We start from the raw sequence: 16,122 nt of genomic DNA on the forward strand, positions 1-16,122 counted from the left end.
ATTGACGCCTCGCAAAACGCGAGTACGAGCAATTACCTCTGAAATGCAGGAGCTGTTTTCTCCTGAAAACAGCTCTGTAATTTCAGCCGTAATTGCTGTTATCGTGTGAACATACCCTATTTATGCAGCGTGTGGATGAGATTTGTTTGATCTCATCCACTCTGTTGCTACTGTATTTGCTGCGGATTTTCCACAACTAATTCCGTTGCGGAAAATCTGCAGTATTTACGCAATGTGTGAACTGACCCTTGGAGTAACAGATAAAGGCCATGTGCACACAATGTATTTTCCATCAAAAAAAATCTATTGCGGATTTGTGAATCCGTGGCACAAATCTGATGATGATTTCTGCCGTGGATCCATACGCAGATTAGCCCCATTCAATAAAGCCAACCTGCATTTGGCTACCCAGTGCGGTAACCGCATCAAGAAATTACTTTTCACGTTTTTGTTTTTTTTAAATCCGCGCCGTATAAAGTACACATGCACAGGTTTCCCATGGAAATTAATGGGATCCAGTTTGTTTGTAGATTCCACAAAGATTTCGGCACAAAATACACACTGCGAAATTCACGTGAAAATCTGTTGTGTGAACGTGGTTATAAGATTATATATTTGCTAGTAGTGCAATTTCATAATATTTAATTTAGGTTCAAAAGATAAACTTCACTTCAAGCCACAGCCACCAAAACAATAGCAGAAAGTGCTTTATGATGCAAAAAATCAATACCCTCCACCTAAACAGCCCCCGTTCAATAAAATGACATCCGTTTAATTCAGTTAAAAATATGAGAGTTCTGCAGATCCTCCTGTAACAATTGTATCCTCTGTAGTACAAGAGGTAGTAAATAGATCCATTCCACCTTTTGCAAGCTGCTGCATCTGCTATCACTGCCCCTCTCCTCTCTCTTTCTCCTTGTGCTTGGCGGATGCTCAGTAATATTTGTACAGAGGCTGCGGAGGGATACTGGTGTTGCTCTCTTTCTCTTGCATCCAGACACCAACTTGGAGTTTCTGGCTGGGCGCATTGATCAGGTCTGCTTGCTGGGGGTTGTGCTGAGGCTCAGACTGTCACTCATTCTCTGATCAGTGCCTGCACACAGCTTACAGAGCAGCTGGCAATCCACTACAGAAAAAAAGAATTCCTTGCAAAATCCTTACAATCTGCAGAAAAAAAAAAGCATCAAGACCCCATCTTTTTACCATTGCACTATTACAGTCTTTGCAACAAGGGGGATCTTAAACGCCTATGTTCATCTTTGGACCCATTGTAACAAATAGGAGCAGCAGGAGAAATTCCTCTGTCTGCAGATTTACAATGCTGCAAACTAAGGATCTCATCTGGACTTTATTTTTCCTGGGAGCTGCAGGTATTTTCTTATATTTTGTCATGTTGAATTTGATTGTGTATATATTTTTCATGCATTCAGAGGATGTTGACATTCAGCAAGAAGATGCTACTGCTCTTTGTTTTGATGCCCTTCTGTGTAGGAATAGCTGTGCATTACAGAGATTTACCATAGCAATCGTCATATATTTAGATGTTATTCTATTAGAGATCTGGGATAAGCTGCAGGGGGATTAGGCTGAGAAGACCCTTTTGTTTTACCCCAGATCTCCAGCATCATTCACATCATGCAATAAGCTGATTAATAGCCATCTATGCTGCATGCATACATATTACATGTGGGTTTATAATGCACATACATGGCACGATCCATTCATCCCCATCACTTGTCCTGGGTAGTGATATATTTATCTACTGTGCATGCAAAACATGTAGTGCACAGAGGAGGAGGAGGTGGGGAGGGGGTCATTGTTGCCTACATTATTCCTAAATATGTTGATGAAGGGAACTATAAATGGTGCCCTCCTATTTCTATAGTCCACTGTCTTCTGGATGAGGGCATCTTACCACTATCCCTTGCAATTTCATCATGAGAAAAAAATGCAGCTTCCCTATGTGATGTGGGTTTGAAATGAAAGACTTGCAATGGCTGTGCAATAAATAGTAACAGGGAATGTTTTCTGTGGCTCTCACAACTTCATGTCTGGCTTTTTGTGTTACTGCCTGCTCCTGGAATGTGAAGTTTGTGGGAATGGTACCCAGATCCAACAAGAAAGGCTCGCAGATCGGTGACTCCCTCCCTCATCTCTCAGGCATCAACATTGATTTGTTTGCAAGCAGATTTGATGATGGTTGCAGCTTCTACTTGAGATGTGTGCCACATAATGCCAGGCTCATTTGTATTATTTGTATGTGTGTGTATATATATATATTCATTGTAGTGTAAGGTGGGGAGAGTCTTCCATTAAAAGCAATACACACATAGATAAGACCGCAAAATGGTGTTTTGGTGATGCCCCCATTAGACATTGCCACTTGTTTATGCAATAATAATGACTAACTTGAACAGATACTGTCTATTAATACTGTCATTCTATTGCGACAAACGTTTGCGGCAATTTATGAATTCGTCGCAACTTGAACCGGAGGGGGCGCCTGTACGGCAGGTCCAGTCTTGTTGTACGTGTACGCCATTTCTTTTTTGTGGAGTGGTGACTTGATACTTATGTTGCAATTTTGTCACGCATTGGCCACGCCCCTGTAGGTAGTTGATGGTAAATATGTCGCACGACTCAAGTAACGTCTTTTCTAATTTATTCACGATGGTTTTTGGTCGCACATATGTAAGCTGCGCTTTTATTGCCGCGCTTTTATTTTTCTCCATCTTTATTTAACCCGAAGGCAGCTTCTATATATACACACACACACACCACAATATTTCTAATATATATACATAGATTGACGTATCGTTTTTACAACGCTGTAATGCCATTTTCCTAAGACCGCGTCTCTAGGGCATGAATCTAGGGATATTCTTGCAGTCAGTACATGGCTGTTTGTACTGACGTGATTGAGCCGTGATTAATTCATCACGTACGTATTGGCAGTTATGCACCGCTCAGACACAGCGGCGGGTTGTGGGAGACACCCCGTTCTGCAGCGAGTGCGGTATAAAGACGACGCTGTCGGTGCCCGGAGCTCTGCATTGTCGTGCTGGTACGAGCTCGACGCGCGCCCACTGGGTGGAGGCTGCGCGCATGCGCCCCATGTCCCTGGCTTCCCAACCAATCACCCGTTACCTCCATGGGCGGGAAAATGTTTCTTCCCAGGACAGGGTTTCGTCCGTGTTCTCCTCAGCGAGAGCGGCGCTGTCCTCCGCCTGTCCTCCGCCTGTCCTCATGTGTAGTCAGGCTGACCTCACCATAATTCCCTATCTTGCTACTATTGAGTAATAACCACAATTTTATCAACAGAAATGTTATTAGTGGAAACACTAGCACGTCGTATGAGATGACAGGAGAGATAAAATGGCAAGAGGACAGGGCGAGTGGTGCAAGATTAATTGTTTAGAAAATATTATAGTATAATTATTTAGTATTTAAGTTATTTGTGGGACATCTCCTTTCATGTAAATATTTATACCTAAGGCTTCTTTCACATCTGTGTTTAGATTTTCCATTCTGCTCTGTCATAGGAGCAGAACAGCAAAAAAAACCCGGATCTGTCGCATGACAGAAAATAACGGCGCCCGACGGAACGCATCAACTTTTATTTGTTCCTTTGAGTTTCCGTCATGGATTCTGTCGTTATTTTTCTGGACAAAATAGCGCTATTTTGTCCGGCAACTGCGAAGCTTCATGTCTTTTCCCGCTCTTTTTATATGGACGGTGCGGACGCTCTGGGTATGAGCAGTGCTCGGACACCAAACTTTTTCCATTCTGTACAAATGGATGGGGTTTCAATCTGTCCATTAAAACTTGCCAAAACGTAGGGCAGATTTATCATTGTATTTACGCCAGTTTTCTGAGGTAATTGCATTAAAAAATATGGCATATTTATCAAGCCCCTGCAACGCTTTTCCGGCGGTCGGGCTTCAGAGTTGCGCCCTGTTGACAAATCCGACGCACTCTGCTTGTGAAGAGGTATTGGTGCACTGCTCGCACGGTGCGCCAGTATTAATAAATGTCCCCCCGAACAAAAAGATTGACCCCATTAAAGGGTTATTCTCATCTGGGACATTTGTGACATATCGTCTGGGACCCGCACTTTTCTCTAGAACGGGGCCCTCATCCTATCTTATCCTGCTGGGCACTGAGTTATGAGGTGGGTGGGAGTACGAAAACAGCCGAGCTCGCTGAGATACGCTCTTTCAGTAGCTACCATTTACTTCTATGGGAGTTACGGTAACAGAGTAGCTCGGCACACCCTGCCGTTTCCGTACTCCCGGCGGCCACCTCGTGACTCAGTGGTCGGAGCCCAGCTACAGCAGGAGGCAAGACAGGGGGCGCCGTTCTAAATATAGGTGCCGGTCCCAGAGGTAGAACCCGTGTCTATCGGACATTTATGTCATATCCTGTGAATACGCCATCAATTTCTGAGATAACACCCCTTTAAAGGGTCACTATCATTTACATTAATTTTCTCCATTTTGACTCTACATGGGCAGATATCTGATGTCACAATTTAGTAAATGTACAAGTTCTGTTTTATTATCTACTTTATTCCCCCCTGTTTCTCCCGCTGCCATGTGGCCTTTCCCTGCTGTCTGTTGCCAGGAGAAATCCGTCTACCTAAGTGCTTTGCAGTGAATACGCATTTCATGCGGTACTTCTCAGCGGGCATGCCACCTCGGGTATTTCGAAGTACTCCCTGCTTGTACTGATAGTACTGTGGTGATATTCGGCAGCCCTCATCTCTTTACTGACGTCATCTGCTGTGGCAGAGGCTCAGTGCTGGCGCAGGTTCTAACCGTGTCCCCGATTTGGACGTTACGGATTATGGGCAGTGAGGACAACCGCGTCAGTGCTTCACATACTGGCAGAGCAGAAGAAGGATCCCGCCTCTGCTGCCATACTGCTATCATGGTTTTGTAAAGAGGTAGCGGCGCGTGGGGAGGTTGAATTTAGCTGAAAACCGTGTCAAAACGGTAAATGTACTTCACAGCATTCCTTTACTCCAGATTGTTATGCTTTTGTGGAGCTTTTAAAATTTACTTTGCAAAATGATAGGTACCCTTTAAGGGTAAATTTACACGCTGCAGAGTTATTGCAGAAATTTCTGCGACGGTCCCATTCGTCTGAGTTGGGCTTGTAGAAATCCATGCACATGCTTCAGACACAACCCCATTCACATGTAGGGAATGGATTTTTAGAAACTGAAATTTCTGCCACACATCTGCTATACACCTTTAGGGCTTTCATCTGAATTCATCGGAGTTATTTCTGCTGTGTATGGATTTCTACAACAAGAACTGCAGTACAGGGGGCCTAAGGGTCAGTTCACACAGAGTTTTTTGACGCGGAAAACGCGTCAGAAAACGCGCCAAAAAACTTCAGAAAATGGCTTCCACTGATTTCAATGAGAGGCAGAGGCGTTTTGTTCCCGCCAGCTGAAAAAACAGCTCGCGGGAAAAAGAAGCGACATGGCCCTATCTTTGGGCGTTTGACTCTGACCTCCCATTGACATCAATAGGAGGCAGAGAAAGTGTATTTCGTGGCGTTTTTTGCCCGCGGCACTCAATGGCAGATTTTCTGCAGGCAAAAAAAATTAATGTGAACCCAGCCTAAGGCCTTATTCACACGGACGTGTCCGTGTGGCATCAGCATATGGTGCGTGGATGTGTGATTTTCGCACAGCCGGCATCATTATGACACTCTTTTTATGTGACGACACAGTAAAGAAGGAGGGGATTTTATGTTTCCCTTCTCTTCTTTACCAGCTGTAGCGCGAATCACGCGCGTCACCCAGAAGTGCTTCCGTGTGCTATGCGCGATTTGCACGCACCCATTGACTTCAATGGGTGTGTGCTGCGCGAAACACGGGCAAGTATAGGACATGTCGTGACTTTTACGCAGCGCACATACATTGACTAACTTAGGTCCGTGCGACGCGCGTGAAAATCACGCGTGTATCACGGACGTATAACACGTTCTTGTGAATTCGGCCTAAGACTGTATTCAGATGTTGCGGTTGAAACCACAAAAAAGAAAATGCATCCCAAAACTGCATGCGTTTTTTGTTTTTTTTTCTGCAGTTTTGACACACCTTAACCACAACATCTGAATACACTCCTAGTTAGTTTTCCGCTGCAAATATTGCTACAAATTTGCGGCAATTACGCAACGAATCTGCAGCAACATTTGCATATTTGACAGGTAATACAGATGGAGCGGATATCACTGCAGACTTCAGTTTTTGCATTGCAAAGGCTGAAACCTGCTGTCAAGATCTGCTGCTTCTCCACTGGCGGTCGTGCATGCTGCGGAATGAAAATTCTGCACCGCAGCCTAGATTTTGTTCCATTCATCTGAATAGGTTTGTTTCTGCAGAATGCACATCTGCAACAAAATCCAGAGACTTACCCATTATTCACATGACAGTTTTTCCTGGCCGGGTGACGGCCGTTCATAAAACGGCCGTCACCCGGCTGCTGTAGGAACAATAGACCCCTAATGGGGCTATTCACACGACCGATTTTTTTGACGGCCCGGGAAACCTGGCCGTCAAAAAATGGGACATATCCTATTTTCGGCCGTTTACCCGGCCGCCCGGCTCCCATAGAAGTCTATGGGGCCGGGTAATACACGGCCATCACCGGAATGTGTCCCGACTGATGGCCATGTATTCCGTCGCTCGCTCCCTCCTCACAGCGCAGAGTGCATGTGAGGAGGAGGAGTTGATGCCATTCGGACGAATGGCTGTACGCTGGAGATACACTGTGTGGCAGGGCCGGGGTGTACAGCAGGTGGAAGGGAGCGCTGCGCTGGCTCCCTTCCCCTGCTTGTTTTAAAAGCGCCCTGGTCCGGCGACACCTTCAATGGCGCCGCTAGCAGCGGCTGCTACTGCTGTAGCGACGCCACTATAGCAGAGCAGGGAGGTATCTCCCCGCTCTGCTATGTGCTAGCCCCACTTTAGCTCCCTGAAGGAGCGGAATCCCCGTGTGTTCGGGGATTCCGCTCCTGGACAGAGCGCTTGATGTCTCTGTCCATATCTGGGCAGTGACATCAGGGGAAACTTCTGAAGCGGAATCCCCGAACACATGGGGATTCTCCTTCAGGAGTTGCCCCTGATGTCACTGTCCAGATTTGCCCGGCCCGGAACGGATGCAAAACTAATGCACACTGGCCGGGAAAAATGGCCGATTTTATCAGCCGACACTCAGTCTCGGGCGGGACCCTGTGTGTGAATAAGGCATTAGGGTCCATTGTGGTTGAGGTACGGCTTAAATCGCATTGAAGAACCGCATCTGAAAATTGCATATTTTTTTAGCGCAACCGCTTGGAAATAGTGAATTGTGGTAAAAGCACATGCGGTTTTCAGCCACATTTTTTTGGGTGCGGTTTTAACCGCACCTAAACCGCAACATCTGAATAGACCCTAAGGGTATGTTCACCCGCTTAACCAAAAACGTCTGAAAATACGGAGCTGTTTTCAAGGAAAACAGCTCCTGATTTTCAGACGTTTTTTGAGCAACGTTTTTTGAGCATTTTTACTGCAGTTTTTGGAGCTGTTTTCAATAGAGTCTATGAGAAAATGGCTCCAAAAACGTCCCATGAAGTGTCCTGCACTTCTTATGACGAGCCGTCATTTTACGCGCCGTATTTTGACAGCGACGCGTAAAATGACAGCTCGTCTGCACAGAACATCGTAAGACCCATTGAAAGTAATGGGCAGATGTTTGCCGACGTATTGGAGCCGTCTTTTCAGGCGTAATTCGAGGCGTAAAACGCCTCCATTACGTCTGAAAAGAGGTTGTGTGAACCCAGCCTTAGGCCTGATTTACACAAGCGTGTGCGTTTTGCGCACGCAAAAAATGTGGCGTTTTGCGTGCGCAAAAGGCACTTAACAGCTGCGTGTGTCATCAGTGTATGATGCGCGGCTGCGAGATTTTCTCGCAGCCGCCATCATTTTGACACTCCGTTTGGATGTTTGTAAACAGAAAAGCACGTGGTGCTTTTCTGTTTACATTCAGAGTTTGACAGCTGATACGCGAACCACGCAGTTCGCACGGAAGTGCTTCCGTGCGACCTGCGTGGTTTTCACGCACCCATTGACTTCAATGGGTGCGTGATGCGCGAAAAACGCAGAAATATAGAAGATGTCGTGAGTTTTACGCAACGCACTCACGCTGCGCAAAACTCACTGACTGTCTGCACTGCCCCATAGACTTGTATAGGTCCGTGCGACCCGAGTGAAAAGCACGCGCGTCGCACGGACGTATATCACGGTCATGTAAATGATGCCTTAAAGAGGTTTTCCCATCTTGGACATTTATGACATATCCACAGGATATGCTATGAATGTCCGATAGATGCGGGTCCCACCTCTGGGACCCACACCTATCTCTAGACCGTAACCCCCTAAACCCTGTTCTACCTTGCTCGGCTCCTGCTGCCTCCCAGCCACTTCCTGATTATGTGGTCGGGAGTCACGGAAATAGCCGAAACATCTATAGGATATTTATGGCATATCCTGTGGATAAATGTCCAAGATGGGAAAACCCCTTTAACGTCTAATTTCACAGTGCGATCAAATGCAGTTTGACTGCACAATGTGAATAGACCCAAAGAGTGCCCGTCCAGATGAGGCCTAGAATCGCTGTGAAAAATGCATACCTATTACAGCGAAATACCATGGTTTAATTGAGTCGTGTATGGGCACCTTTAGGGCCCATTCACACGAGCGTGAATAACGTCCATGTGCTGCGCATGGAAATCACGCGCAGCACACGGACCCATTGATTTCAATGGAGCTGTTTACACATCCATGAGTTTTCACGCAGCGAGAATCCGCTGCCTGAAACTCACTGCATGTCCTATATTGGTGCGGTTTTATGAAAATAAAAAATAACTTTTAAAAGTCTCAGTGGTGCAGACCACAGTTGTGTGTCCGACCGCAGGGCAGTAATGGTTGATTAAATGCTGTCAGTTCATTGGTATTGCAGAGCCGTTTGTGACCGTACCACCATGTGATCAGCGGCTATAAGTGTATTTGTCAGTGAATGCCATTTGCGTATCCCAATTGTATATTATGCAAGCACAGCACACTATGAGCGGTGTGTTTGCTGTTAATGGCCAGTTTTGAATTGCTGAGGACCACACACTTCTACACCAGCATCCGTAACGCTAGACGGTGTTCCCTGGGTTTAGCGCTGACAGTCCCTCGTTCGTACCATTGAGCGAGGGCAGAACCAATTTGTGTGTGCTGACACTGCTTATTGTAGGTGGGACACAGGGATTAGATTAAACTAAAAGATACCCGATGCGCGTTTCGCCAGCAACCTAGGTCACGAACGGCTCTGCTATACCTTTAAGCTGAAATCATTTCATCAACCAATATTGTCAGACGGACGACTGTGGTCTGCACGGCAGCCCCACTGTGACCCAATTTGGTGCAGTTTTTCTCCCCGGAATTCCCTGCGGGTACCGGGGCGGATACTCTGTGCACCATTACGCAGCGTATCCGCCCAGTGTGAACTTAGCCTTAGGCCCTATGCACACGACCATGCCCGGAATCACGGTTCTTGATTACAAGCACGGCCGGCCATGGATGGCTGCGGAAAATCATCCACATTTGCGGACCGTGCCCCCCTTATAAAGTATGGGAGCACGGTCCGTAAAATTAAAAAAATAGGACATTTCCTATTTTTTACGTAAGGTTTCTACGACACGGATACCTTCCTATAGATATAGGGGAAGGTGTCCCTCGGCTGTGGGTTTTGTGGCGATTTCTCAAAAACCGCTTCATTTTGCCACAATTTTACAGTAATCGCAGTAATAAACTGAGATTTGATTGCAATGTGTGAATAAAACCATAGTGTGACGTATATGGGCAGCTTTTAGGCAGGGCTGGATTAGAATATAGGAGAATGGAAAAAAGGGATTTGCATAATGGGTTTGGATATATTGTATTCTGCAACAGTTTTGACCTTATGCTCCTTCCCTACAAGTAGTTGCCCTTGCATAACAATGCCTTCATTTACCCTTGTGTTTATTACAATCTTTTAGGACTTTTCAGAGCTGATTTATAGGGCAAGCAGATGGCTTTTTCTTTCCTCTCAATCCCCCTGCGTTTTAGGGAAAGGGCATCTGTGCAAAAATAGGGCTATGCCGATTAAAAAAAGAATAGATGAGGTTAACATTATGCATCTGGATCATTCTGCACTAGATTTGTGTGAAGAAAACAATTATCTAATGTTTGTTTACACTAAAAAGGACATCAAAATATAGCCAAATATTTTCATTAATTGTTGTATCCTATCTGCTGTGAGCATATACATTGAATGCAAAAACATTTAGAAAATGAAAAATAAAAGGCTTGGAGGATTTATTTAGGACATGAGGGAAAAACTGAAGCAATTGATTGTGGAGAGGGGGTGGGGGTTAAAACTCTCCGCACCTGCTATTATCTGTCTGCAGGGAGTTGTTAAAAAATGAGCTTCAGACACAGCAAACCCTTTCCCTTGGGGTTCACTTTAAAGAAAAACAAGTCAATGGTATGATGAAAGTATGTTTATTTTGATGTTTCCCCTAAATATTCCAAATAACCATTTCATTGTAAATATTTTACGCACACAAATCATTGATAAATTGGGGCAGAATTATTAACACTGGCTTAAATTTAGACAACTTACACTTAGACTAGGTGCCCCAAATTTATCACTGTGGCTCATGCCGGATCGCAAATGTGTATATACACTTCTGTCTATATACCCCTGTGCACAGGTAGAATTTGCTCTGCAGCAAATCCCACCCAAATAATCATATTTGATTTGATGCAGACTTGCAGATGAGGAGAGAAAAAAAGTCATTAATTACCTCCCCCTGGTCTCCCATAGCGACTTGTCACTCCTCCCAGGGCTGGTGTCAGTGCTACCGGCCTCTTGGGATGACGTTTTCTCCCTTGTGACCGTTGCGGCCTTTGATTGGGATGAAATGTCCCATGTGACCAACCATCACGGTTCTGACCCTGGGGCTATGCTTTGATAATGCCGTGACATGCATTTTAAAGTAATATTAATGTGAAATAATAATAATAGTTATCATTCATCATCATCGTCATTATCAATAACAATAACTTAGTTCTAGTTCTATTTTCCATGGCCTAGTTAAAAGTCCATAGTTTTGTTTCAGTTGTTTCCAGTTTCATGGAAATTGGGTTGTTGTAAGGGTCTATACATGGGTATGTTCACACGGTTTATTTTTGGCAGTTTTTCGGGCCGTAAACGGATGAAAAACGGACGAAAAATCAGAAGCAGTACACCTCCAAACATCTGCCCTTTGTTTGCAATGAAAAAAACGGCGTTCTATTCTGACGGGCCTTTTTTTTACGTGGCCGTTTTGAAAAACATGTGTAAACATGCTGCTGACAAAGATGCAAACTGATAGGGATTGATCAATCGTATTAACGATCCTTCTTCCCCATAGAGTAAAGCATTGGCCTGTGTAAAAGGGCCTGTTAACGGACACCGATTGATTTGTTATATCGTTGATCGGCTCTCTTTATGGTTTCGAAATCTGTCCGTGTAAACCAGCCTTAAAGGGTAAATGTTTGACAAATTTCTGACATGTCATAGTGACATGTCAGAAGTTTTGATAGGTTGGGGTCCGAGCACTGAGACCCCCACCAATTACTAAAACTAAGCGGCAGAAGCGCTTGCATGAGTGCTCAGCCGCTTCGTGTCTGTTCGGCCTTATCCAGAAATCGATGTATATGAGTACGGACTGAATAGAAAGTCTATGGGCCTGTACGCCGATACATCGGCTTTCCGGAGAAAGCCGAACAGAAACAAAGCGGCTGAGCTCTCACAGGAGCACATCCGCCGCTTCGCTTTAGCGAATTGATGGGGGCCTCGGTGCTCCGACCCCCCCACCAATCAAACGTTTAGTTACACTTTAAGAAAATCGCTATATTATTGACATTTAAAGGTAACTAACTAAGAAGATGGACTTTTTTTTCTTTAATAATCAGGATCGTTACTATTAGTTACAATATGGCATTAAATGTACTGAATAAAGTTGCAGATGACTTTGTTAGACATAATGGCTTGTCACCAGTGTTACAAATTTGCTATAGCTATTTCCTTGAGATGATCTTCTGAATCTTTATATTGATATTCTTCATTTATATAAATTCTTTATTGTGATGATGGAAACTGTTTTGTCACGTCTGTATCTAGGTGTAAATACTGAGATCACTGGGAATTAATGTGTGATTGCATTTGTTAGCCTTGAAAAGCTTTGTGTTAAGAAGGTTGGTCTTATGGATATATTAAACATATAGATAGCATCTACAGCTCCAGATTGTTAGACATAATTGTCAGCTGGAATTACATATTGTGTGTTTCCAATTTTCTTTCCAAAAAGTGACATTGAATTGAAGCATATTAACCAAAAACAAAATCTAGATAACAATTTGTTAATAATGCTTAATCCTCTGTTTCTACCATGTGTAGATATAAGTAGCTATTACCTCATATGCATTATACCGTAAGTTGAAAAGAGTGAATTCCCAGGTGGTAAGAAATGGAAAAACAATAATTGGTTTGTTAATGAGAGCAGAACTATACAATGATGGCTATGGCAGTAATGTACTGGGAGCAATGCGGGATTTCATGTTCTATATGGCAGAAACAGTATAATTTGCTCCCTCCATCCGCCATTATAAAGTGCTGCAGACTATGTTGGTGCTAAATAAGAAAGGGTTATGATGATTATTTTTAGGCAATCGTATAATTATAGGAAGTCATTTGTTTTCAGACTTGGGATATTTGTCACAGATTAATGTGTCTTCACTTGTAATTTCTAAATTCAAATGTTTTTATGTTCTCTCTGTACCACAGTAACAATGTATTTATTGTCCTCATTAATGTTTTCTGTGGTTGTCTTATTGTGCTAAATGTCAACATTTCACCAGTGACTGTTTTTTTTACATTATAATGATAGATGTAAAAATTTATTTTTTATGTAGGTCTGTGGTTGAAAGTTGACAAACAGTATGTGGTGAGCTTGGCATGATGCCTTTTAAGCGTGACAATTTATTCTTTGCAAAGACGTGAATAGCTAAAAGCAAGAATATGATTTGTTGTGTTTTTTTATATTTTTGGGTGTATGTTTGATAAAGATTTAGAATTATGATATACCTTTTCAGACAGTTTTATACAATTATTGAGTTATTGTTTACAATCCAATTAAAGTGTCCTTTTCTACTTGAGTAAAAGTTGATTCATTAAAATGAAAGCAAACTTGTCATCAGTTTTTACCCCCCCCCCCCCCCTAAAGTGATCCACCATGCTCTAGGTCATGTAAAGACATTTCTAAATATATGCCTGTTTGTTGCTAGTATCAAAGCATACCTTAAAAAGGAAGTTTTAAAACATCCTGCGCTGTATGCAAATGAGACCTAAAGTGTTTGCGGGATGTGTACTCAGTGAGAGTGTCTGTCGTTTTCAGCAGTAACCCAACCCATTATTGCTTGATTGGCATGGATGTTACCTCCTGCATGTGTCACACTCTTCTCTAAGGGTATGTTCACACGGCTCATTTTCTGCCATTTTTCAGGCCGTAGACGCCCGAAAAATGGCCGAAAAGTCTGAAGCAGAATGCCTTCAAACATCTGCCCATTGATTTCATGGGGAAAAACGGCGTTCTTTTCCGACGGGCCGTTTTTTTACGGGGCCATTTTGAAAAATGGTTACGTAAAAAACAGCCACGAAAAAGAAGTGCAGGTCACTTCTTGGGACGTTTTTGGAGCCATTTTTCATTGACTCTATAGAAAACGGCCGTAAAAAATGCTGCAAAAATCGTGAGCGGCTTAAAAAATGTCTGAAAATCAGGAGCTGTTTTCCCTTGAAAACAGCTCCGTATTTTCAGACGTTTTTGAGTTTGGGTGTGAACATACCCTTAGGCTTCGTTCACATCTGCATCAGGGCTCCGTTCCGTCTGAGCTTTCTGTCGGAACGGAGCCCTGACTGACACAAACGGAAACCATAGGTTTCCGTTTCCATCACCATTGATTTCAATGGTGATGCATCCGGCGCCAATGGTTTCCGTTTGTGTCAGTAAGGGCTCCGTTCCGACAGAAAGCTCAGACGGAACGGAGCCCTGATGCAGATGTGAACGAAGCCTAAGTCTTGCACTTGCCCTGTACTGCAGTGAATTGGCGCATGCACCAGTCCCCAAGCCTCGAACTGTAAAAGCTTTGCAAGAACTTTTAGGCCGATCAGCTAAAATACTAAAACCACCTGACAAATATTGTGGAAGTCTCCCTTGTGCTGCCAAAACAGCACTCTTGGCCAAGGTGGAGTTTACAAGTAGGATGACCCCATTTACAGCAGTAAATCTACCTTATACGCACTGCTCATTGTTTTGTTGTTCACAGCATGCCGTTCCTCCTGTTCCCTTTTCTGTATGCTGTAGAAGTCCTCATTGAGCACCAGCTGAGCATCCTTGGTTTCCATTTTCATTACAGAGATTATTGATGTATGGTACTTAAAGGATAACCTGTCATATGGAAAATTCAAAGTGGATACTGAATAAAGTGTCACAAATGACGCAGTTCAAAGATTTACAGGAATTACTGAGTCCTCAACTCTCATTTGGGATGCTGTTCAAAGCGTGCAATATGGTAATTACACTGCCTCCTGGCCTGAATGGCCAAGGGGCTTATGTGGTCGCGGCAGCACTGCAATAGCACTTGCTGAAGTACAATACTATGAGCACCTAATAGATGTTTATAAAACAGTGGCAGATTCCCTTTAAAGGGGAATTCCCATCTGACTTTTATGGTATATTCACAGGATAAGCCATATATGTCCGATAGATGCGGGTACCAACTCTAGGACCCGTACCTATCTCTAGAACGGGAGCCCCTGACCCCTCGTTTTTCTTTCTCCTGCTGCCGCTGGGCTCTGGTCACTGAGTTACAAGGTGGCCAGGAGTACAGAAACAGCTGAGCTACTCTGTTTTCGTAACTCCGATAGAAGTGAAGAGAGTTCCAGAAACAGCATAGCACAGCGAGCTACGCTATTTTTGTAGTTTCCGAGTTCCGGAAACTGTACCTCGCTGCGATATGCTGTTTTCGGTACTCCTATTCACTTCTATGGTAGTTAAGGAAACAGTGTGGCTCAGCAAGCGCTGCTGTTTCCAATCTCCTGGCCGCCTCATAACTCAGTGTCTGGAGCCCAGCGACAGCAAGACAAGATAGTACGGGGTCAGAGGGCCCTGTTCTAGAGATAGGATCCACTTCTGGGACCCGCATCTATCAGATATTCTGGGAATATGTCATCAATGTCAGAGATGGGAATGCAGTCTAAGTTGAATTGAAAGGCGCAATATAAAAATAATCCGACTGAAGCAAAGATTTCAGTTACCAACTAGTTATAAAATAAGGTCACTAAATGGGAATATGGTTCACATTTCCTCAGCAGAAAATGTAAACAATCAATAACTGGTGCGTCAATATAACTTGGTCATTTAGTGCAGCATTTGAAACTATTATCTAGAACAATCAGACATTGGTGGCATGCTACAAATATTTGGTTATAAATAGTGGTGAAACATTGGAAGATGTAGTTTACCATCCCCCTTGAGCACCATTACAAAAGGCTTTTATTAAAAGAAGTACTCTTTTGTGATGTAAGTATAATGAGGAAAAATGTCAAAAGGTCCTTGTTTATTTGTTATGTAGATTAGTGTCAGTGCTTCTTTGTGAAACTTTGTATCTGTGTAAAATTGTTGCTTTCCCTCAATATGGCTGTTTGATACAAAATAAAATGTTGGTCTATATGATCTTATTACAACTGCAGCAATGGAGTTTGACACTGATTATACTAGTGGTAGACATAAAATTGCTGACCACTGCCAGGTTAAGAAGTAGGGGAGTATCACGTTTGCCTATAACAAGTACCCCATTAAAGCTGTCTTCATTTAATATCAAATTCTACTTGCAAACCTTTTCCTTAATTTATTAACCTTATAATGAGGTAACTTACCCCCTGCTGCTGTGCATTTACCCCTCTGATCCCTCTTCTGCATGTTGTGATGCCTCAAGCTGTT

General features: G+C 43.6%; 1 protein-coding gene across 6 annotated transcripts in view; it reads left to right on the forward strand.

Annotated features, from left to right (window-relative positions):
- The first annotated feature begins 961 nt into the window (after window positions 1–961).
- NCAM1 (neural cell adhesion molecule 1) overlaps window positions 962–16,122 on the forward strand; it is a 274,090-nt gene continuing 258,929 nt past the window's right edge. For 2 of the 6 annotated variants that reach the window (XM_075839728.1, XM_075839729.1), the window contains exon 1: window positions 963–1,370. In XM_075839728.1, coding sequence (XP_075695843.1) covers window positions 1,250–1,370 — 121 coding nt within the window. In that variant the 5' untranslated portion in view covers window positions 963–1,249. Of the gene's footprint in view, window positions 1,371–16,122 lie in introns of all 6 variants that reach the window. The other 4 variants (XM_075839732.1, XM_075839731.1, XM_075839734.1 and 1 more) reach the window with 3 other exon arrangements.

The sequence above is a fragment of the Rhinoderma darwinii genome, chromosome 10, assembly GCF_050947455.1.
Source record: "Rhinoderma darwinii isolate aRhiDar2 chromosome 10, aRhiDar2.hap1, whole genome shotgun sequence".
NCBI lineage: Eukaryota > Metazoa > Chordata > Amphibia > Anura > Rhinodermatidae > Rhinoderma > Rhinoderma darwinii.